Below are 24,560 nucleotides of genomic sequence, written 5' to 3'. Positions count from 1 at the left end.
GGAAGAAAGCGCGTCTAGCAATCCGCCCCCTTTTCAACACCCAGAGGGAAAAAAATCACGAGGGGTAAAAGCAATTGGACCAGAAAGACAGAAGTTGCGGCCAATGGCAAGAAAATGTGAGGGAGAGTTATGCAACGGGCAGGGCCCGAAGTAAGCCTCTCTCCCCTTCTCCGCTTCGCTCAATAGGCTTGTTCCCCTGTAAGTGGCGGCAGCGTTACAGAAGGGGGCTTCCAGATCAATAGCCACGGTGCCCTTTTCCCACCTTTTCCTCTAGAACACATTTTTAGGTTATTTCCTGCAGTCGTTTTATGTGTGTCTGTCGGTGTGTGCGCCTATGTATTTTTTTTCTTTCCCAGAGAATATCCATTAAAGAAAAAAATCTAGTTACTGTGGATGCCTCATGTGTTTTGACAGGTAGTGACACTCTGGTATGGTTTAGGTGAGGTAAACAGAGAGAAAACATGGGGAGTGACAAACTGAAGATGATGGCACCATCTAGATCAGAAAGGAAGCGAAAACCTCCTCTGGAAACAGTCTCTGGGCTATCCTAATCTGTGGTCTAACAGCATGCAGGTAGCAGGTTGTCAGGTCAGGTTTTCTTAGGGGAGAGACAGCACATTTTGTGAACACTTTATTAACCTTTGTTAACTTGAGCTTAAGGTTCAGGGAGTTATGTGTACTCAGGATATGTGGTTAATGCATTTCTGCACCTCCCTTGCTAGGATATAGGTGGTGTATTTAACATAAGCATGGATGATGCATACATAACAGGGCAATCAAATCACAGATACAAAATAATTCAAAGTATCTTACCTATAGGTGTCTAGACATGCCTAGATGCATTCAGATATAGATGTATATCAGATACTGGTTGGGTCAAGAAAAGAGAAAAGCTTGCCTTTGTCTCAGTGCGATCCTAGAAGGTGGCTGCCAGTCAGAGCAAGCAGTGATGAGGAGATGGATCTATGTTTTCGATCAGGACCTTTGTGTATTCCTGTGTCTTAATCAAGAAACACCTATCTCCTGTTCAGGAGTGTGCTGAAGGATCCTGTGCATTTTTGTGAGAAGCAGATACCATTAAATAGAGTTTCTGCTTAGGTTAGCATCCAGAGGAAAGGACAGACTTCTGAAACAGTCTGTAAGACATATTTCTAGGCTGCAATCACAGATAACTGGCAGATCTTGATTCTCTGCAGACATGCTCAGGACCTCACTGTTAAGAACATAAGACAAGCCTTGTTAGATCATAAAGTTCTAAAGCCAGCAGCCTACTTCCTGTAAGGGATCAATCAGATGTTTCTGAGAAGACCACCAACTGGATAGAAGTAAGCCTACTCAGTTTATTTCCTCAAACTGTTCCATGTTAAGCAATAGCAGATGAGAAGGGTTGTTTTTAGATTTTTTTAAAATCCCACCTTTATTATTTTTATAAATAACTCAAGGCAGGGAACATACCTCATACTCCTTCCTCCTCCTATTTTCCCCACAGCAACAGCCCTGTGAGGTGAGCTGGGCTGAGAGAGAGTGACTGGCCCAAAGTCACCCAGCCAGCTTTCATACCTAAGGCGGGACTAGAACTCACAGTCTTCTGGATTCTAGTCTTGTGCCTTCCCCACTAGACCAGTGTTTCTCAATCTGGGCAACTTTCAGATGTGTGGACTTCAAGTCCCACAATTCCCCAGCCAGCATGGAATTCTGGGAGTTGAAGTCCACACATCTGAAAGTTGCCAAGGTTGAGAAACACTGCACCAGACCAAACTGGTTCTTACAGGTTTATAGGATCTTCCCTGTTGTTGACTAGAACACAGAAGCCCACTCAGCCAAAACTCATGCTGCATTGTTTCTGAGAGGAGATGGGTATGATTCACTCAGGGATGGAGCCAGTTATCAATAGTAACCTTTTCCTCCAAGAGCAACAGTACAAATCCTTATCGGACTTACTACAAATGTGGAATTCTAATATCAGGTTCTAAAATTGGACAGCAAAGATATAAAAACCACGATCCAAAGGCATCCAATTGACAGTGATACACGGAGTGATTAGTAACAGGCAACTGCCTCTTTGTGTTTGTGTGCATGCGTTCTACTTAGAATTAAATCATTAAAGCATTCATTTACAATCAAAACAACTTGGAAACCTAATATAGTGACTCAGATCTACCAGTAAATTCTTAGTTTCTGCTCATTGCTGATGTAGAAAGCAGTATTATATTCATCTCCCAAACTTTAACTGATTTATAGATTGGTATTACTATTCCAACATGCTATATAAGATCAATTTGTTGCAAAGGACCAGGTTAGGGGCAGATCATCATGGAGTACTGTAAATCTATGTGGTCATTAACCGACTTAATAGCACATAGTCAATCAACCTGCATTAACTGATGAAGAAAGCTTGGAAAGGGAAACCACTCACCCACCTAAATTTTTTAAAATTGAAGTGTAGCTGGCTTTAACATGGACTTAATTATTTATTTAGTTATGCAATATATAGACCACCTGACCCCCAATGACTCTCGGCAGCTTACAATTAAATTTTTTAAAAAAAATTACAAAAGACAAAAAGAAATCATGAGCAGCCCTACAAACAACATATTTGAGAATATGTTTGAGATTTGAAAATAGTATCTTAGATTTTCATGAAGAACGTTGTTGTCGTTAGTTGCCGTCGAGTCGTTTACGACTCATGGCGACCCTATGTATGTTCCAGTGTTTGCATCCAGTCAGGCATAGGGCGCAAGACCGAATAGCATTTCGTAGGGGAAGTAACTCAGAATGACATTTCAGAATGGATGACCAGCAAATCAAATTTAAAACTCCTCCCCCGCCATCTCCAAATCAAAACGCACGCTCCCACCGACCCAATCTTCAATCAGACCAGCCTGCCCCGTCGCCCACGATGAAAACTACACTTCCCAGAATGCAGCTCGTTCCCGCTAGAGGGAAGTCTCGCGTGATGATGTCTTACAGATGAAGGAAATAGCCTAGCGTGGAGTTAAATTTTTCATAATTGAATCAAAAGTGTCCGGAAAAATAGAGGAAAGGCTGACTGAGAAATTGCTATCAACGGAAGGTGAGTAAGAGACGTTTGGTCTGAAGAATAATCTATGATTATTAAATTACTTAAGCGTTTTGGATGCTGCATATTCTTGAAAGTTAGCTATAAAGCACATTTTGCTTATCTTTTCTGGATTACACACTGATTCTATTTGTGCAATGTTACTTAAGAAGTCCCAAGCAGAAACGGTCCCTTTAAGACGTTATATGGAAGGAGGAATTGCATGCTTCTGAAATTCTTAACACAACTGACAACGTTTGAATACGAATGGAACTCCTTTCACGTGTCTGGGATTGCCGGTGCATGATTCTTCCCTTTCCATGCTATTAATCAGCACCTGTTAAGAGTGGGTCACACATCTTACCACTTTCTGCACACACAGTGAATGCACAGAGTGAGTTATGCCCTTATCACTTCAATGTTGGATTACTATAACATGCTTTACTTTGGGCCGCTTTTGAAAACTAGCTAGAAACTGCAGTCAGTATGGAATGAGGCTATGCTGCTGGAAGATCAGCGACTTCAGTAGCTGGCCAGTTCTGCCAATTAAATTCTGTGGTTCAGCATCTAACATCGTTTTTTCTATGTTTTCACCGCAGTTTGGACAAAAAGAAAAAACGATGACCTGTTCTGAAAAGAAAGTAGAGAAAAATATCTATGGAGATCATTGTGATCAACAGCAAAACTATGTGGATGGAGATGGGGAAAATCTCTGGGACACATTTGAGCTTCTGGAAATTGATGGGGATGATGAAAGATCCAGTGAACAGATTACAGGAAATGAGAATTGGTGTTCGGTATGTAAAGTGGCATTCAGCCATTCATGTAAACAGCAGACTGGGGCAATTTTGATGTGGTTTCATGGACTGATTCTCAGTGTTTCACAGGGATCATATTTTACATAGAAAAAGAGGCTGAAAGTCTTGTACCATTGGCTTTGCCTAAAGGCATATTTGTAGATGTGTAAGTAGGTACTTTGGTACCGCTTCGGCGGGAAGGTAACGGCGTTCCGTGAGTCATGCTGGCCACATGACCCGGAAGTGTCCTATGGACAACGCCGGCTCCAAGGCTTAGAAACGGAGATGAGCACCGCCCCCTAGAGTCGGACTCGACTGGACTTTACGTCAAGGGAAACCTTTACCTTTACCTAAGTAGGTACTTACACATTGTGAACCAATACTTTTTTAATCCCTCCCTTCCCAGTTTGTGGGCAGCAACGAAGGCTGTACTTAATTCCTCTTTTCCTTTAACTTACATATTTTGAAATAGTTCATTATTGCTTTTTAGCCAGAAGATATCAATAAGATATGAAGAAAATGGGAAATAACCATAATAAAATATAATGACCATTGAAACAATACAAAACACATCCAAACAAGAATCAAAACTCATTTGCTCTCAAATTTCTGAGCCAAAGGAAAGTTTTGAAACTGGTGCCAAAAAGAGTCATGTTGGCATCAACTGAGCCTTTCTCTGCATCAATGCACTAAAGATCCAACAACAACAGTATAACACAACTCTGCTAAATATGTTGCTAGAAAAATGCTTCTACAACAGATCTTTCCTAGATTTCCATACAGACCCTCTGTTCATTTAGAAAGGCAGGCAGTGTGTCAAAATGCCAATTACACATAAAATTTGCTATTGACTGAAAGCACTACACAAATAATACTCCCATCTTTTTTAGTGGCAGGAAAAATATTAACTCATAACTATTCTGCCACTTTTTAGTGGTTATCTGGGAACATATACACAAATATGTATTCCTTTCTATCTATGTAAAATAGCTGCAATTTGAAATAAGTTTCTGTGTGAGAGAGGGAGAAAAAAAGAGAAATAGCTACCGTATGCATGTGCATTAGACAGACATGTGCAAAGTTTGGGAGCTTTTTAAAAAGTGTGCGTATTCACATACATCCAAACACATACACACCCCTAATACCCAGTTCTGGCAAGACAGTGTTTGCAGATGGCTTCTTTCCCTCCCTGACTATGTGTTTGTTTATTTTTCTTTACATTAAGAGGAATGTTTTAAGGAAACAAAGGCACTGGGAGAAGATTGTTTCTGCAAAGAAGGACAAAAGAAAATGCGAGAGAGAACGACGTAAAGCGAAGCATGCTGAACAAAAAGGTACAAGAAACAGAATAATTTCTCTCTCCATCTTCTACAGAAGTAGTTTGCGTTCTGTACTCTGATGTTTCAAGGAACTTTACCGAGGTTCTTCTGTGAGGAGATCCATAATGGTGGACAGGTCTTCTGAAAGAGGATTCTCTACTACAGCTAATATCCTGTAATATCCACCTGCAAGCAAGTGTAGGGCAGGCTGGACAATATTTTTTTTCTGGGGAGATTTTGATCTATGGGCACTTTCAGAGAAGTTATTGCTCCTCTGCAAAATCATGGCTTATGCCACACCTGTATATTTAACCTAGTTTAATAATAAGCAACCGGATGGTCTGTTTTTTCTTCTCTTTCCTGCATTTCAGGCACTGCTCCTCAACTTAGTAAGCGAGATCTAAAAGCCGTTGCAAAAGATCGTCTTCTGGCGGCCAAGGCCACAGGGCCTCGGCTGTGTATTGATATGAGCTTGACCAGTCACATGACTAAGAAGGTAGCTTTATATTTTTGCTCTTTTTTAAAAAAACAAGGAATTTGATTTTCAGGATGGGGTGAATGTGCCTCTGCTCTTCAGTATCAATTGCACAACACTTCGAAGAGGATGCATTCAGTAGTAGTATTTGCTGTATTGACTGAAGAATTGTACTCCATGAGATTACAGATGTGGAAGAGAATATTTGATTCTTCCTCATGGAAACAGTAGAAAGCTTCCTGCACATTTAAGCCGAGACTGGAATCTGACCTGCTAGTTTTATAGGTGCAGGAAACACCACCTCTGCAGTGTCCATGGAGAAGGCAAGTGTGCTATTGGCTCTGGTATTGTTGAATGAAGGATGAGGGAGTCATATTCTGGGAGAGATTTTAGGCCTTGCTTGATAGTTGTATGGCTAAGCCCTCTTGCACTGGGGGGACATTGAGATTGGCAGGATTTTAACCACAGTTTGTACGATTTACATATTGGACTGGGTAGGAATTTGAATGGAGACAACTTTGCTTATGGGCTGCTGAAAGGCAGTAGGTGGAAGGAGTGCTCTTTATTAAATTTGATGAGGACAATTTTGCAAGAGGATCAAAATATGTATTACAGTCACATATGGGAGAGCTTGAGGCCCAGTGTTTTGAGGTGCTCATAAACAACTTTTTTTTTTGGTGCCTTTGAGTCAGTCTTGACTCCTGGTGACTGCCTTGACAAGTCCCTGAAGTTTTCTGGCAAGGTTTTTCAGGGCTGAGAGAGAGTGACTGACCCAAGGTCACCCAGCTACAGTAGCTTTGTGCCCAAGGCGGGACTAGGACTCACAGTCTCTAGGTTTCTAGTCTGGTGCCATAACCACTACACCAAACTGGCTCTCTAAACAGCTATTGCTCTGTAGAAAATTTAGAGCGGTTACATCAGCCCTGAAATAAAATGGCAAGGAATTTGAGGGTTCTTTGATAGATATGATTTGGTCATGTCACTCCATGGCTCTTTTTTGACTTCAGGTCATTAACTTCATTATTATAAATTGCGGGGTGGGGGGACTTAACAATTAAAGATGTAAATGTGATGTTGAGCTACACTTCCAAATTCTCATATGGAATTGACATTTGTCTGTCTGTCTGTCTGTCTGTCAAATTTCTCTGCCGCCCATCTTGTACATGACGACTCTAGGCGGCTTTTATTTTATGGAGAACTCTGTCAAGCATGGAGTTTGGTAGAGAGTTATTCTACCTTGGTGGAAATAAATGTATAGTCCTGATGTTAAAGAATGAATTCCAGACATACGTTCCCTATTATGAATTGTCTTTACTTTATACTGCAAAATGAAAAGATGAGGCAATATATTTCTGTATGGTCCAGCTTTAAAACTATGTTAAAGAATTAACCTAGTTCTATATGAATCTCTTTTCTCCTTAAGTTTTAGTTCATTTTAATCACTATTATGTGTTATTTCCTTTTTTATTGTCTTATCACTATATTATTATTACTTTATTCTGTGTATTGTATTTTTTATATAAAAAAAAACACAAAAAGCCCTGCATAAAACTAGAGCTTTTTGGAGAATGCCTAGAGCAAAAAACCCATGGAGGCTACTGTTTTTCTTCTTCTTGAAAGGAAATAAGCCGGCTTGCTACACAGGTTAGGCGGCTTTATGGATCCAACAAGAAAGCTCAGAAGCCTTTTTGGCTCCACCTCACAGGGATTGTGAAAAACAGCCCCATTTATGAAGCATGTTTGAGGATGAATGATGGATTTGCCAATTATCTTGTAAGTATATCTCCCCTCTTCCCCCCTGCTTTGCCTTTCTTCAAGTGATGACATTGAAGGAAGAAGGTTCTTGCTCAAGTTGCTCTTATCAATAGAATGTAAAACATGTGTAACTGGTAGTTTTTCCTTCCTTTCCCATAACATTCCATCTGGCTAACTTGATGTCCTCTAGAGTTGCAGTCCTAGCATAATTAGGCACTGAACCTTTGCTTTTAAGAAGTCCCATAGTTTAATGTCTTCAATAGTCTTTGTAAAATAGTTAGGTTTAAACTGGGCAGAAAATGCTCTTTTGATTCAAAATCTGCTTTTCAATGGAATAGTAATAAACAGTAAGAATGACCTGTATTTCCAAAGATGCTCACACATTCCTGCACAAGTCTTCTTCCTGAAAGGATTTTTTGAAATTCCATTTATTTGTGTTGCATTTTTTTTTCAGATGGATGTTACTGCAGAAAGTTACCTTGACCTATTCCCTTTGGACATGATTATATATCTCACACCAGATTCTGATAATGGTATATTGCAGCCTTGGGGCTGTTTAAAATTTGTTATTCTTATTTTAAATGAGTAATAATTGGATTGGGGGTTTAGAGTTGTTTCTTAACAGTTGTTTCAAATCTGCTTGGTCAAACTTGTTTCCATCATTAATATACCTACAGTATCTGACTTCCTCCCCTTGAGCCGTCAGCATCATGCCATCTATTGTGGCATTCAGCTGGACAAGCAGCTTCACATCCCAAACTAAGCAACAGTTCAGTGAACTTGGTCCTTAGTAAGAATAGTGGTGAGTAGAGTAACTATTGCTCAGCCCATCCCAATCCAGGCCTGTGGTGTTCGCTGATGTACTTCCCCTCTCTCTAAATCAGTTTTTCTCAACCTTGGCTGCTTTAAGCTGTGTGGACTTCAACTCCCAGAATTCCCCAACCAGCCATGTTGGCTAGAGAATTCTGGGAGTTGAAATCCACACAGCTTAAAGCGGCCAAGGTTGAGACACTGCTCTAAATATTGTGGCTGGGAACCAAAGATGAATCTGTCTTGAAGTGTGGAATGAGGACTCACAGTGAAAGGTTTTTGCTGTTTTTGATACTGCTATTCGCATTGCAAAAAGCAACTTGCTTTTCATATATCAAAGGGAGGCATAAGAATCTGCAGCAAAGCTCTTCCTGAGTTCAGGTCGCTCACATGTGTTTCTCCTTCCTTTGTGCTCCACCCTGTAGCATAGAGAGAGAGCAATAGCGATAGGTAGACAGACAGACATAACTTTATTTCAGTCAATGACCAGCTTGAAACAAATATAACAAAATCCAGCCATTGAAGCTTAACATACTTAGGTATAAAGAAAATAATGCAGCACTGCCCTCTACTAACACTGAAACCTAAAAATTAAGATTAGATAAGACAAAGAACCATAAAATGAATTGTAAGTGAAATCTAAATCTAAAATGTCTGTTGTGCAGTAAATAAACAATATAGAAATAAATTGTACTCTAAAATCTAATAATCTAACATATTAATAAGTTGCAATTCATTCATTTATACATGACCAAAGATTGATGGACCAAGTATGAACATGCTACTCATGTAGATCAGAAGTCAGCTGTTTGTGCATATTCACAGCTGCTGTGCAAAACTTTGCTACATTACGTATAGTAAGGCTTTTGTTATCTGATAGGAGGAAATTAACGTAAGATTTCTCAGACTGGTCTGGGATATGTAACAACAAAGGAAAATGGAATCTTCATGTTAGAAAGAGCAGCATAACAGCACATGGAGGATGGATTCATGGAACCATCACCACAAGGGCGAGTCTGACTAGCTATAGGAACTTTTAGTAAATCTCCCAAATAAAAGTGCTAAAGGATCTGGCTATTGATCTGGCTCTGAAGAACCTTTGTTGAAATGGGGACACAGTGAGTCAGCATAATTAACTGACTTCCATCCAGGTCGGTTAAACTGTAGTGGGATAGATTTTGGAATGAGGTCCCTCTCGTTCTAGTATTCACTATCTAAGAGCCTCTCTTAGCCACAGTAAATTCAAGTAAATTCGGAAATTGAGTGAGAGGCCACATAGGGAAAGTTTTCTAAAACTTGCTGGAGTCCAACAGGTCTGGAATTTATTGGATAAAAGAAATGGGATCAACCTAACTGGGAAATAATGGCATTTAAGCCAATTATTAAAAATAAATAACTAGGCTGTTTCCTCAGTCCTCATCTGGCCAGCTTCTAGCCTTAAAATTGCACTGAATACACATTTTGGAACTTGAAGCTCGGCTCTAAAAAACTTAATTTGTGCTATTTCCTCAATAATCAGCCTATAATCAATCAGCAACTGAGCCAAGAATTTGTCAGTCAATAGTTCTAGAGCTATGGAGGTGTGTTCTTTTGTGTGGGAAAAAAATAGAATAGTCGAAAAACCTTTTTGAGCTCACAAGAATACAGATCTGATATGTACGTTCCATGACTCTGAGTCTTGAAGGACTACACCTAGGTATTTAAAAATCCTCACTTGCTCATGTCCTTCTGTTACCCATTGAAGCTTCCTAAATGTTTTAGGAAAGACCATTACTTTAGTCTTCTGGAAATGTATTACAAGGTGATTTTCCTTGCAGCAACATACTAAAGTAGTAAGTGAACATTTGACGCCCATTTGAACCCTTGAAATGATGGCTGCATCATCTGCATAAAGCAGGAATGGGACATTCATGTCTGCTATTCTAGAGGGATGAAAGTTAGGATCTGAAAATTCCTTTGCCTGTGAGTTCATGTATAAGTTGAACAAGGAGGGAGCTAGGTTAATAGATCTTGTGGTTATCATCAAATTTTTATTTTTTATCTTTATTTATCAAATTTGTCATTCTAGAATCTTTATGAAACTTCTGGATTAGGAAGAGTAACTGAGTATAGAATACCCAGCCCACTAAATCTTTCCTACTGAATAGCTTTTAAAATTGAATTAAATGTTGATTTAAAATCACCAAAGGCTACCTAAAGAGCAGCTCCAGATCTTCTACTGTATTTCTCAAAAAGATTATAGAAGAATATGGACTAGCATGGAATATAACCTTTAGAGCAAAAATAGAGCTGACTAATTACTACCTACAATTACAGGGGTAAACCTCAAAATAGAAAAATCTATAATATTAAGCAGGTGGTAGTTTAGTTTGATGCACTTTAAGCCAGAAATACTCTTACTGGAGATATGAGAAAATGATAGTGTAATGGGTGTCTATAAATAACATTGTTCCCTCCATTTCCAGTGCTCAAATACCAGCACTTAATGTTTTATTTAGCCAAAATAGCATCACCAGCTAAACACAAGCTTGCTGAGAGCAGCAGCAAGCTTTGTAAAACAGCAAGGTTCACAGACAGGTAAAACATAATTTAAGGTTTTTTTTTAAGGAGATGGAGGAGAATTCTTCAGAGTCCAGTGAGGAGTGAGTATGCTTATTGGAGCTGGGAAGAGACAAAACCTTAACAAAACAGGCAGGGAGAAATTGGGGTCAGATAGAAACTATGATTATTACAGTTCTTCCGTGATTATTATTTTTAATATTGTGTAGATTTTGCTAGGCAGAATTTTTAATGTAGTTGAATGAGCAGACATAGACATTTTGTTCTGGACCAAAGCTATGTCATGAGTAAGGATGGCGAGCAGGGGGCTCCCATCCAGACTGTCAAGCGCATGCGTAACACTGATGAATTGTTCAGCCATTCAAAGAGACACAGATCGGGACCGCCTTAACCCTTGGGGGTTATATGTCTGGGTTTTCCCACGCTTCTTCAGTTTGTTAGGATTCCTGTTAAGTACTAGCAATAAATATTAGAGACCAGTTCCTTGTCTCAGTGTATTTCCTGGTTGTTAGGACAGCTGTGACTAACACTTTTGATAGCAGTTGTTATTTCAGTCGTTCTGATTTTAGTCATGTTTTTAAGTCCGCCACACAGTTTAGAAAATTAAGGGGGAATAACTTATTACTCAATGACCCTGTTCTCGCTGCATGCTTAACTGGCTCAGGGAGAGGGTTAATGTGTTGTAGCAACACACAGAAGAATCAGTTCACACAGTCAACTACCCCTACCCCTGCTCCTGTCTCACGGGGTTAAATGTACATCAGAACAGACCTAGCTAATTCCACCAAGTCAGTTGTATTATAGAACACCTAAATCCCATCTTTTAACCCATTTTGCATAAATACTCAAGAGAGAGTTTGACATAAATAGTGGCTGAAAGAACAAGCCTCCCCATTACAGAATTGCCTACGAAGTCTAGCCATATAAAACAAAGCTGCTACATTCTGATTGGCTGAAGTGGCCAAGACGTTGCTACCGCCATCTGCCTGGCCAATGGGGAAAGGGCTAGTAATGTCATGCAGCCTTGCTGGAAGAGTCATGGGGGGCAGATGCTTCTGCAATACATGGCATTTCATGGAGACCGTGGACAGGGATTCTCAGTCCTCAAAATGGTGGTTTTTGAGCCAGTTAGTAGGACTGTGTGCTGCCAACACCACCAGTAGGATTTGACAGAGTTAGTGCCCGATTGGGTTAAACATGTTATGGGGAGAGCATTCACTCAAATGCTAACACACCACGTTTTGTACAGAATTATTCAATTTGTATTGCTCCCCACCCCACCCCTTCTTGGCATATGACTAGGAAGTTAGAACAATAATAAAAACACAAACAAACCTGAAACATATCACACCAGGGGCAGCACATGCATCTCGGGCAATAGTCCCCTAAAACCAGTTCAGCTAGCTTCCTGGCCCAATGTCCAGGAGGAAAGCTAAGCTTTTAATGGCCACTGGGATCTGGGCCTTCTGAATCCTGGGATGAGGAGGGGTATATTGTTCCCGGGGCAGAGACAGCAACAGAAGTTAAGCTTCCTAGATCCCAATAGATGGTATTGTATAATTGGATGGTCCTAGAGCATGCCCACCTGTCAGGGCTCATGGGATGGGCAGGAATAAATGTAGACAGGCAATCCTGCAAATAATGCAGTCTCCTACCATGAAGGTCTTGTAGGTGACCACCAGCACCTTGAACCGCACCTGGAAACATACTGGGACACACCGGAGTTCATAAAGTAGTGATGTTACATGAGCTTACTGAGGTGCACCCATAATTACCAGTGCTGCAGCATTCTGGACCAGCTGCAGCTTTTGAATGGTCTTCAAAGACAGCCCCATGCAGAGTGACAGTGCAGAATTCTCCCCACTCATAGTAGTAGTGGTATATCTTTACTGCCAGTTTTGAGGTTCTCTGTATTTCTTTGCCTTTATGATTGGTTCCTGCCAACAAGATGATGATGATGATGATGATGGTGATGATACAGCGCAATCTATTTTTATCACTAGATGGTTATTCATTTGTGTTCTTCTCATTTTAGTACTTGAGGAAGTTGATCCACAAAAAGTACATATCATGGGAGGGCTGGTGGATGAAAGCATTCAAAAGGTAAGTATATTGCACATATTATAATGATATTCTTACAGAAATAGGTAGGTAGTATTTCAAATATAATTTTCCTGTGAGCAATTAGCTAACGTAATTAAAATGGAGCTTCTGTGTTTGGAGGATAGGCCTCATAATCTGTGTTTAGATTCTAATAGCCAGATGTAGTTCTTTTGAAAAACGGGCCCAGAGAATCATTTGGATTCCTCCCTTCTTTCTTTCAATGTATAGCATTTGTTTTTGTAGAGACTCACTTTCCAAATTGCCCAGGAGAGACACCTGCAGACAGCACGACTGCCTATTCAAGAGTACATGGTAAAGAATATCAATGCAAAAAATTATCACTCAACAACCTTAGCAATCAACCAAGGTGAGTAGTGCATATTGGTTGATGAAACGCACTGTCACCTATTTGCAGGCATTGTAGTACTATCAGCTTTCCCATACAACCTATAGTTGCTGTTAGCTGTTGCAAATTAACTCCCGTTAACCTGCATGGATGGTCTTTGTCCATTTTTTTTAAAGTTACATCTTTCTGACAATTCTTCCACAGTTGATTTGTGCACATTGGAGTTTTGGATTGAGACAATCGTCTGCTGAATTGATCTTCGCTTTTGCTTACCATACGTTTTAGGGAACTGATTGTCATAGCGTATGATATGAATTGTTCAAGAGGTTGCTCCTCTTTAGGCTTTGGGCAACATATAGCTTAATTAGATATAGTACTAACATAGGGGAGCCGTCCTACGAGACATGGGCAGATTGGCATTGATCAGTGGCGCTCTACCCTGAGCAAGTAGGAAAGCCTTGAACGTAAAGAGTCACGGTGCATTAAAGACCACAGATCTTGCTTACTCCATATTAACATATTGAAATCACTGTTGGAAAAGGAGTGTTTAAAAACATAGAGGACGGCTGTTGCTTCTACAGAAGCCCTGTTATGCCACAATTGGATCCTATCCTCCTTGTAATTTCATGTCATTTTTGTAATTATCCAATGCATTTCTTTTAGTGTTTGATGCCTTATCAACTTTCTATGACACCAAGAGTTGGGAAGAGGCTCTTAAAGCTGCAGTTTCTCCTGGAAAAGGATACATCTTCCGAGACACCCAGTGACAAAAGGGTTCAGGGTACAAATATGAGAAGACAGGGTTTGATCTGCCTTTGGTGACCTACATTAGTCTCCTTTACCCAGCTGCATTCCAGATATTTTGGACTACAACATTCACTATTTCCAGCTGCAAATTATGGGAGTTGGACTCCAGTGCTTCTGGATACAGACATACCAGGAGAGTAAATGCCTTATTCAATTGACCTTCACTTCTGCTTATTGTACTTCTTGGGGAAAAGACTGGATCTACTCATTGCTTATTCTTGGTGAATCTATTAGAAGGGTTAAAACACTGTTTGTTTTGCATTACAATTAACTGTACTTATTACTGGTAAGCTCTTTTTTTGTTTATAAACAGAACATTTGTGGAAAACATCTGAAGAATCAATGGTTCTATCGTAATGTAACGAATGGGTAGCTCTTCCTGCAATCAGAGGCAAGGGAGCTGAGGCTATGTTGACTTTTAATTTTTTTAACATACTTTCTTGCTCTTTCAGATTGAAGGTTGATTCACGTTGCCACCATTATTTACTCTTCTAAGCATAGCCTGATTAAATATGTTACTAGGAGTGTGGATTCTCTAAAATTAATGACTGGGGTGCTGTTATAAGATGCTTTACAGTGCTAGCCTACATGGGTACTCAGAAGCAAGGCTACTATAGTAGAGCTTGCTTCCTGATAACTAAGTACAGGAAACCTTGTGGAAATCCTATACATACATACTTAGGTATTAGTCCCACTAATAGACAGATGCAGTACTTCCATCTTCAGTGAGTACAAAATTTCAGCAATCGGGCGAAAGTGCTGTTCATCACTGACATAATAAACTTATGAAGGGTTATATCCTTTTAAAATAGAAAGTAAAAGTGACTGGGTGCAGAAAAGCCATCACCACCTGTAATGGTTGTGAGAATAACCTTGGGAGACAGGAGGAAGGGCTGTTGTCTAGGCGACAACTCCTCTTCCTGTCTCTGAAAGTTATTCTCACAGCCCATCACACCACTGCGCTGCCTGTGGCCCTTCAGCCCTTCACCTGCTGTGGTCTATCCATTTGTCAATTGACAGGAGACAGCAGCAGATAGTTTGAGGAGGTTTTACAATAATCAGTTTAATTCATTTGTTCAGGAGCTTAAAGTAGCATACATAGTGTTCCCTCCTATTTTTCCCTACAACAGTAACCATGTCAGACAGTTTGGGCTGAAGGAGTGACTGTCTCAAAGTTGCCAAGTGAACCTCCATGGCTAAGGGTAAACTAGCGCCTGGGTCTCCTTGGTGCCAGTCCAGCATCTTATCTATTTCACCTCACTGGCTCTTTTTTTAAAAGTATCTTTGAAACTTACTCCAGGCTGCATTTACTTAAAGCATCAGAAATAAGAGTCCCACACAAAACACAGATACCTCTGGTATGGTTTCTTTAACCTCGATCAACATTTCCACAAATTGGCACACACTAATATTGTAAGATAATATGTTCAGCAGATCAGTCTGGTTTGACCTACAACACTCTCTCTGAGCTATTCTTAAGTAGCATTTATCTGCAGCAGTTAACATTGAAAAGACCTTCAGAAAAGATTGATCTCTTGTGTTCTTCACTTACAGGCACAGAGAAAAAAGGCAAATTTGGATGTGCATCTACATATTATTCTATGTGAGAAATGACTTGTTCCCCCGACTTCATTCAAGCTTTGAGCATTAATATCCATTGACAAATGAAACCCAACAGTTGCCTCAGTTCCTTCAGCCATACTGTTACACATCCCCCATTTTTATTAGAATCTCTCAGGGTTATACATTTATCAGGCCAACTTGAAAGGCCACAAAAATATGCAAATTTTCAAAATAGCTAGTAGATCTCTTTACAACACTTGTACTGCTAGTGCAAAGAATGGAGAAGCAAGAAGAGACAGCTTGGCAAATCCACCTCAGGTGCAGGATGAACCCCTGAACTGCTGTACAAGGCAGAAAAGGGAAGCACTGAGGGCCGTATACTGACACACACGTAGTTTTAAACTTAGGATGGAGTAGTCCTTCTCATGAGCTTGCCTACATGCCTCCAAAAACTGTTGGTAGCTACATAAAACGTCCCTCAGGTTGGTTTTAAGGTCTATGTGTCCACTACTGCAAAGGCCACAATTTGTGAACTGTAAGCATACTTCTGTCAACTGGAGAAGGTTTTGGAAGGTCTCCTGAATAACAATTTGCATCTCTGAGGAAGGCCCATGTGCTCTGATAATCTTCTGGCAGTTGGATAGCAGTTTCTGTGATTCCACATACAAGGCATTCTTGCTTTCTGAAAGAAAGGCAGAACATTTATCCTCTGCGTGTTTTCTTTGGTATCCTGAAAACCTCCTTAAAATTTCCTGTAGCTCTACCACATTCCCTAACAAACGGCAGAAGTCAAATGGCAAGACCGACCATTTTTCTTTCATATAGCTCAGTTCTTTGATAGGCAATTCTGGGAGACATTTGTGATGCTGAGAATCTCTGGGGGTCCCATTCATATAATTATGTTCCTGAAGGTGCCTGGTGGGATTAAAATCTGAAGGCAGCGGGTTTCTTGTTGAAGGTGGAGTTGTTAAGGGTCCCTCAGAAATGCTACTTGCAAAGGGTTTGGAGTCGTCTAATTCTGCCTCATTTTCTACCCCATGGAAACAGCTTGCATAAGATAACTGGCAGCTGCATCTCTCCAGTTTATGTTTGGGCGTAAATGTCTTCTCAGTATTCACTGCACCTGGTGGACCTGTGTTATTAAATGCCGTTGTGTCTCTGGTTGCATTGTCAGAAGACAGAAAGGATAGATTTGAAGTACAGTTTTTCTCACTGGGCTTTGCAGCCTTAGACAAAATGTCAAAGGAAGGGTAGCCCTGTCCAGCTGATTTATCAGTTTTGTTCTGTTCTGCATTCTCCTCTAAGGAAACCATTAGTGAACTGGCGCTCTTATTTTTATAATTCATAAAGAAAGCACCTCTTGTGAGGTTTCCCCCTTCTGTTTTATAGTCACCAGCAACGTCTGTAGACTGGCACAGATTATGAGACATACTCATGGCTGATAAGTGGGCTGAGACTCGATTTGGAACGCCATCTCTTAAAGATAAATTATTAATGCCCAGGACATTTTGGCCAGTAATTCCCTGGCACTCATTATCTGCTTGCTGGCAGATTTCTGAATTTTTTACTGCTGAATTGAAATCAGGCCAGCAACGTGTTTCTGATCCTGATTTATCACTGCAGTTGAAAAACTGTTCAGTTCCATTGGAAAACCCCAAATGTTTGTCATCTCTCAATTTTTGTGTAGCACCCTTACTTGACAACTGGCTGATACCTTCTTCAAGCTTTAAATCTCCAAGGGCCTGGATGGATTCACACATGATGGGGTCACTTTTGACCCTTTTGCAGGGATCTAACACAACCTGTTCCTGTTTCTCAACTTTCTCTACAGGGAGAGGATCCCGGGCCAAGTGTGAGGCAGGAGACAAAGGTTTGTCTTGGATGCTGCTCCGAGACCATGACGGTTTGGTAGTAGTGTGTATTATCTCCTCAATCAATACATAACTGCCTCCTCCTGGAGGCATAGCTTCAGTTGTACTCACTTTTTTATCAAGTGCTTGCTTTACAGAACACTCTGCCTTTACTGCACAATGTCCCTGAATCCCACTAGGTATTTCTGTAAGCTCCTCTGGTTTTTCTTTGCAAATGGGACCAAGATCTAGGTGAAAAGTAATTTCTGGTGTACTTAAACAGTGACTCTGATGGGTGGGCATATAAAAAGAATTTAAAGGGTGATGGGTTGAGCCTAAGCTTCCTCGCTCTGCCTGGGCAGAGGCCAGGCACAAAACTGAATTGGGTTGTGATGAATTCTGCCCCATTTCTGTTGAGTCAGATGAAAAGGTTGAATTTTGGGCCATCTGGATTTGCTGTGTGGCTTCAAGGAGATTGGAAACTTGCTGAGGTTCTTTCAATAAAGTCAGAGCTGGGGAGTATGAAGCTCCTGAAATGGTAGCATCTCTATTGCAACATACAATGTTTTTCAGGGCATGGGGTGAAGCTTGGGGGAAACTAACTTGGGAAGTATAATTTGTCTGAAGGAAGGACCTTCTTTTCCTCATATCATTGGCACTCGTTGGCTCTTTTTCTGGCCTGGGTTTCATCCTTCTGCTTTGCCTTGGCAGGATGTTTTCATCCAAGCTGCCACTGGATGGCAACTCTGTGGAACGATGTAGGGGTAGAACTCCAGAACCTATGACTAAAGAAGAGGCTATTAATATGGAGAATTGCTTTTTTCCCCCTATTTCAACAGTAGCTTATGAAAAGATTTATGTTACTGCTGATACCTATGGATTGTGTAAAGGTGCATACTATCCCTTTGCTTCTACAAACTGATTAAAAAAAAAACTGTGGAAATGTCAGGAATTATCTAATGTCCTGCCTTCCTTACCCTGTGACTGAAAAAAAAAGAAAAGAAAAAGTACTCTGTTATAACCTGCTCAAGGGAGTCACCACCTCCAACAGAGTGGGAGACTTACCCACCAACCCTTCCCTTATCTTTTCCAATCTGCTTTTATACCTTTCTATAGCACAAAGGGGTGAAAAGTTGAAAGAGAGAGATTAGAGAAACCCTGTTATCACAGGGTGGTGGTGGGAGTCAGTTTCTTGGTTTTTTTCACTAGGTTAAAGTGTTCTTACAAACTCATTCCATTCCTCTCAGTTGTATGAACACAGCTAGCAAGATAGATAGATAGATAGATAGATAGATAGATAGATAGATAGATAGATAGATAGATAGATAGATAGATAGATAGATTAAAAAAGAGGATAAAAACTAATACAAACTAATATAAAGAAGAAAAGAGAAAAAGAAGAGAGAAAGAAAAAGTGCAAGAAAAGAAAAAAGTTGAAAAATAGAAGAAAAACAAAATACAAAGCAGTGGCTTCTGATGTTCTTCACAGCAGTTGTAAGTACAGTACACCACCTCAATTTATTTCTGTATATTGGTTCTAAAAGAAAATGGAAGACCAGAGGAAATGTAATGATATGAAACCCTGAACTGGAATTTTGGCTCCCTGGTTCTTCTTTGCAAAAGGACTCATGGAATAGCCATTAACTTAGACACCCAAGCTTAAATGGAAACGAAATATTGGGCAGATACAAGGAATAATGAGGCAGTGCACATTTTGAGTATGAAAGGAAATGCTAATAGCCAGCCAGATTTCAGTAAGCAACTCAATCAACTCTAAGGGCCTAACAATGATACTATATCACTGCAGGACACTTTGGTGAGCAATGGTGGACATCCAGTGTTCCCTGGTTATGTCTCACTGGCACGTTCCTTTCTCTCTTGGGTGATGAAGTCTACCCAGCCATCCCTGGATCACAGGAGAAATAAACGGGAGGATTTTATTGCTCAGATGGCTCTAACTAGAAGGTAACTGAGTAAGAATTTCTTTTAACTTCCCTTTGACAAACACTGAAACATAACTATTTGTTTTGCCAAAGTCTGTTGCTGGCATACTGTTTAAGTTAAGCTGACACCCCCTCATTTCAAGTGGGTGTTTTACAGGTGATCTGGGTTATGAGTTCCCCTTTTTGAATCTGTGCAGAGCTAATACAGTAGACTTCATAGCGATTTCTGAGATAAAAATCTCAGCTAAAAAAACCCCCTATCATACATTTCTGGAGTTTGTTTTTTAAAGAAGTATCTTATCAGATGAAGTAGTTATTCTTCATCCTGGCACCAGAAACCTGCTCCTGCAGGGCTGGTTGAGGAAGATCGGCACACTGCAATATATTGGAGGACACTAAGTTAAAGAAATCTGATCTAATATGGATTTTTAAGGGTATGGTTACTCGCGTGCTTAGGCAGCAAAAAGTTCAGATACTGTTATGGGCATTGCCGCCCATATTTCCAATGTAAACTGTAATGAATGTATTCATTTAAGATGCTCTTGTCCTACATAGACAGGCTATAAATATGATGTGAGTTGAAAAGCTTTTTATTAAAAACTGCTTTAGATTCACTAGGTGGTCCAATACAAGCCACTGTCTTTCAACTTTTCATCAGTAATTAACAGCAGTAAAACTGACCTACTTAACAAGGGTTAATTGTACGAGATAAGGCTGTGAAGTTCTCTGAATACTCTGAAGTGTAATATGAATGTTAAATATGACATGTTAATAACAGTGAAAACACTGATATAAATAATGCATTTCTCTGTGGGGTTGCATCCTTGGGAGACACAGCAGATGTGAGCCAGCTGCAGAGTTGGGTGTAAGTGTCTCTGTGCTGAGCAGAGTTAAGACTTGCTGCAATCCAGCCTTCCCCAACCTGTTGCTTACTCGAATTCCCAGCCAGTATGCCAGCAGCTGGGCTTTTGAGAACTGTAGTCCCAATACACTGGAGCTCATCAACTCAGGGAAGACTGAGAAAATCTCTTAGACCAGTTATGATTAATACGATGTCAAAGAGATCAACGAGGATTGCCCAGACAGTGGTCAAAATAACACCCCTGTTTAAAAGAGCTTGAGAGAGCTCACATCGCAGCAGAGCTACCCCAGGGATTTTCTTCTGCCTCACCTGCTTGTGGCTCAGTCATGGTCATCCTTTCAGTTGCATCATCGAAGCTACCATCTGAATTGGTGTTTTCGAAGCCAGGGGGAGATCTCAAGACATGAGCCTGGCCCTCACTCATTCTCTCGTGGTCTTCGGGCTCCTGCAAAGAACAGCTCTCAGGGCTGTCGCTCTGGGTGTTCTTCCCCCCACTGCTGGCTGGAGAGATATTGGCACAGAGGCTGTAGTACTCCATGGTGTTGCTTTTGGCCAGCTTGGACTCTAGGATACTTACTCCATTTTCCCTTCTGGATTCCTCTTCTGACTGTGGAGGCCCAGGACTGGATATGAGGGGTGGCAGGAGGAAAGAAAAGAAATTTTCTTGCAATGTTCTGCTTCCCTCATCTCCATCTGCACCAAAAAGCATCTTGTCGTTACTTGCCGATTTCCGAAGAGCAGAGGGACAATACTGAAAAATCTCTGGCCTGCTTGCTGAGCAGGCTTCTAAATCATCCTCCTCCAGGGCATCCAGAGAGTCACTTGAGCCACTGGACTTCAGTCCCCTGCTTTCGGTGTTGGCTGAGTCAGAGGCTTCTGATAGGCTGTCGCTTATGGTGTACCCGTTGCAAAAGCTCATTTCTTTGGCCTCCAGATTCCTCCTTTCTTGCTCCAGACCTTGCTGCTCCCCTTCCTCCTCAATTGGGGGACTAATACTGCTGTACTTGGGCGACTGCGTGTCTGAGAAACGATCCAAGGAGGAATCCGGCTCGGAAGATTCTTCAGAGTCACTGCAGGTTCTAGATTCATATCCTGCAAGTCCAAACACATAGAGACAATTTCCTTGGAGTTGCACCCTGCATCCAACCTTAGAACACAGCTGAAATAAAAGCTCCCAGAAAGGGCTCTTAAAATGAATGTTTGGCCCTGCCATGTGTGAACAAGAATGCCTCTGAACATACCCAGAATACTGTTCTCAGCAGCATCACTTGGACAGCCAACGGATAACGGGGACTGTCTAAGTGAAGTTTTTGAGGTTCTGATTCAGTGTCTGGGGCTGTGGGGATCTGGATGGGGAAAAATAGGCTCAGGCTCAACTCTAGGAAGACTGAGAATTTTGACTGCATGCAAAATTCTGAGAACTGTGCCTTGAATGATAACTATGACGTTGGTCCATGCACCAGTTCAAAAAGGTGAAGTTAGATCCCTTTGCTTTTGCCTGCACAAATGAAGGGGAAAAACGCTTTCTAGAGATAAATAAGTAAGAACGGACTGAGTGACACCACTGTGCTAAATACTTGCATGTATTTCTAGCAACAGGTGTACTTATTGGCCTGGAAGACCTCTCACTCCTTTACTTATTTAAGGAAGCTTGCTTTTTACCTTCCTCAGCAGAGAATCGGTGCATCTGAGGTTTTCTCTCCCCCCAGATGAATATGGAGCTGCTTGAATCTACAAACAGCCTGTAGTACCCACTAATGAGACAAGCCAGGTCTTTGGCACTGTTGGACTCCAGCAGCACAGTGAGCACCTTTTGAGGAAGAAAGGGGAAACATCACAAGCTGAAACATTCCTGACAGTGGGGGTAAATTTTCACAGCCAAACAGTAACAACCTGATACGAGAGCATGCTGTTACCAAAACAAGGAACTGATGGAAACACTATCTCCCACCCACAGAGAATCATTTATGGCCCTAGAAACTAGAGCTGGCGAGTGAAAAAGGCACCACCAATTTGAATACTGAATATTGGTCTAAATAGAGCTCGCCTTTAATACACAACAGTTGCTGGAATTCTTTCATGATAGCTTCTTAGCTTTTCCATAACAAAACTACCTTATTAGAAGTTCCTGGATTCCTGGGTGTCTGTTTAATTGATTCCAGTCTAACCTGCCCAGAGGAGCCTTCTACATCAGCCTCCCCAAATATCATGCCCTCCATATCTATTGAACAACAATTTCCAATAGCGTACGAGGAGAGTTTGGTCTAGTGGTTAAGGCTCCAGGCTAGAAACCAGGAGACTGAGAGTTCTAGTCCTGCCTTAGGCATGAAAGCCGGCTGGGTGACCTCAGGCCAGTCCCTCTCTCTCAGCCCAACCCACCTCATAGGGTTGTTGTTGTGGGGAAAACAGGAAGAGGAAGGAGTACTAGGTATGTTCTCCTCCTTGAGTATTTATAAAATAATAAAGGCAGGGTAAAAAAAATCTTTAAAAAAAAGGCATCACAGCACTTTCTGATTTATTCACACATTCAGATCTTATGTATGTGTGTATAAAGAGGATTTATGCATTCCAAGCTGCTATTTTATGCTGAAATACAAAATCAGACAGGGAAAATAATACAATAACAGGTCTAGTAAAGTGAACTAATACCAATCAACCCAGTGTATAGGCATGAGGAAGACCATGATAAACTATTGTAATAAGCCCAGAAAAATGCTGTTTGAATCCTAAAATTTGACAATCTTGGGTTACATGGCCGCTGATTTTACCTGATAAAGTGTTTTTTTTCCTGTTAAAAATAGAACTGCACATTTTGGGAAATGACTTAAAATTAATCTCCAATCAATACATCAAAATTGATATGAATTATAATTACCTTTATATCTTGGAGGTAGATCTTTACCATGCTTACTTTGTCAGATTCTCTGGTGAGTTCCAGTCTGCTTATGTTAGCAAATTCCGCCAGCACGGTTACTATGTTGAGCTTGCTATTAACCACTTGGCTGATTCCATATTTGGCTCCCACCAGCAAGGCAATGCATGACTCTCTGTCCTGTAGCTTCATGGGGGAAAAGTAGCTTATGATCAGACTTAGAAAGGAACAAACTCAGGCCTATGCGTTCAATGGCTACAATATCACATTAACAATGTGGACATGTGAATCAACCCTCACAGATGAAGTACCACAATTTGAACTTGCATATCATTATGTTTCAATACACTTTAGCCTCAAATAGACATTTCTGATAAATTCAGAAGCTCTTTTAATAATGTTTATTTTATTTTTATTTATTTATCAAATTTTTATCACCACCCATCTCCCCCCTCAAGGAGGGACTGATGTCTTAATAATTAAAAGGGATATACAAACAACAAACCAAGAGATTGACCTGGATAATTTTCCTATACTGGATTTACAAAAGAGGCTTGTTAAAGTTTTGAAGAATTTTGTGAGAAGGGACAAAGAAAAAGTGAAAAGGAACCAAGTTGTAGGAAATTATTTGAAGGGACTAAAGATTAAGATTGTTAGAAGTGAAAGGAAGGAATATAAAATTGGTTTATTTGATCAAGGTTAAAATAGTTATGTTGTCATCTCTGGAACCCTTAATGGACTTTTGCTGACACCAGGACTGAAAAGATGATGTTTTATAGATTTGTTTATAGATAAGAGATGGGATGTGTGATGATGAGATAATGTAACTTTAGAGGGGGTGAAGAGTCACTAAATTTGTTTATACTTGTGATGAAGGTTGGAAGTCACTTCTCTATGTATTTCTTTTCTCTTTATTATATTCTTTTTTCTTTCATCTCTTTTTCTTTTTTCTTGCACTTTTTACTCCTTTCTATTCTTTTTTCTTTAAGTTTAGTTTGTATTAGATTTTATTATTATAATTAAAATAATAATAAAAAAATAAAAATAAATAGTCAGTGGCCTGTACTTGTGCTGGGGTAAACTGTACTTGTGGATGAGCCTTTACTGTGTTCTGTGAACCCACTCATGTTTTCTAAACAATGGTTTACAGTTTAACATGTTGTGTGAAATTATCAATTGTCATTAATTAAAAAAACTATGGTTATACAAATAACAGTTTACTATGTTTTATGAATGCAGCCAAAAGTGTTACAGAAGCATTACAGAAACCTAAATGGGAATTGAACAGCTGACTTTAACATAATTCAATGTTTCATGAAACTTACTGGCTATCTATTTATGCTATAGAGAGGAAAGCAGGAAATTACCCAGTAATTGCATTTATTAGCTCCAGCATTGGATGATGGCAGCGGGTCTGTTTTTTTCTGTACTACTGATCAAT

The 24,560-nt window shown here is 40.3% G+C and overlaps 2 protein-coding genes across 3 annotated transcripts in view; one reads left to right on the top strand and one right to left on the bottom strand.

Moving 5' to 3' along the window:
• The first annotated feature begins 1 nt into the window (after window position 1).
• TRMT10B (tRNA methyltransferase 10B) lies at window positions 2-14,352 on the top strand. 2 transcript variants are annotated; one of them, XM_063294822.1, is made up of 9 exons: window positions 2-116; window positions 3,658-3,855; window positions 5,081-5,189; window positions 5,546-5,670; window positions 7,270-7,422; window positions 7,859-7,937; window positions 12,809-12,876; window positions 13,120-13,243; window positions 13,886-14,352. In XM_063294822.1, exons 2-9 carry the CDS (start codon window positions 3,679-3,681, stop codon window positions 13,987-13,989), a joined length of 939 nt encoding a protein of 312 aa, XP_063150892.1. In that variant the 5' UTR covers window positions 2-116; window positions 3,658-3,678; the 3' UTR covers window positions 13,990-14,352. The 2 variants fall into 2 exon arrangements, with proteins under 2 accessions (XP_063150892.1, XP_063150891.1); XM_063294821.1 differs by lacking the exon at window positions 2-116 and adding an exon at window positions 2,848-3,073.
• A 1,027-nt stretch (window positions 14,353-15,379) lies between these two features.
• Window positions 15,380-24,560, bottom strand: part of FRMPD1 (FERM and PDZ domain containing 1) — an 84,756-nt gene continuing 75,575 nt past the window's right edge. Inside the window, exons 14-17 of the mRNA XM_063294820.1 lie at window positions 23,123-23,305; window positions 21,910-22,057; window positions 20,557-21,339; window positions 15,380-18,221 (exon numbers count right to left, since the gene is read on the bottom strand). Coding sequence (XP_063150890.1) covers window positions 15,907-18,221; window positions 20,557-21,339; window positions 21,910-22,057; window positions 23,123-23,305 — 3,429 coding nt within the window. The 3' untranslated portion in view covers window positions 15,380-15,906. The remainder of the gene's footprint in view (window positions 18,222-20,556; window positions 21,340-21,909; window positions 22,058-23,122; window positions 23,306-24,560) is intronic.

This window comes from Candoia aspera, chromosome 2, assembly GCF_035149785.1.
Source record: "Candoia aspera isolate rCanAsp1 chromosome 2, rCanAsp1.hap2, whole genome shotgun sequence".
Lineage (NCBI taxonomy): Eukaryota > Metazoa > Chordata > Lepidosauria > Squamata > Boidae > Candoia > Candoia aspera.
Note: the sequence above shows the minus strand (reverse complement) of the source record. Positions and strands in the feature narration are given on the sequence as shown.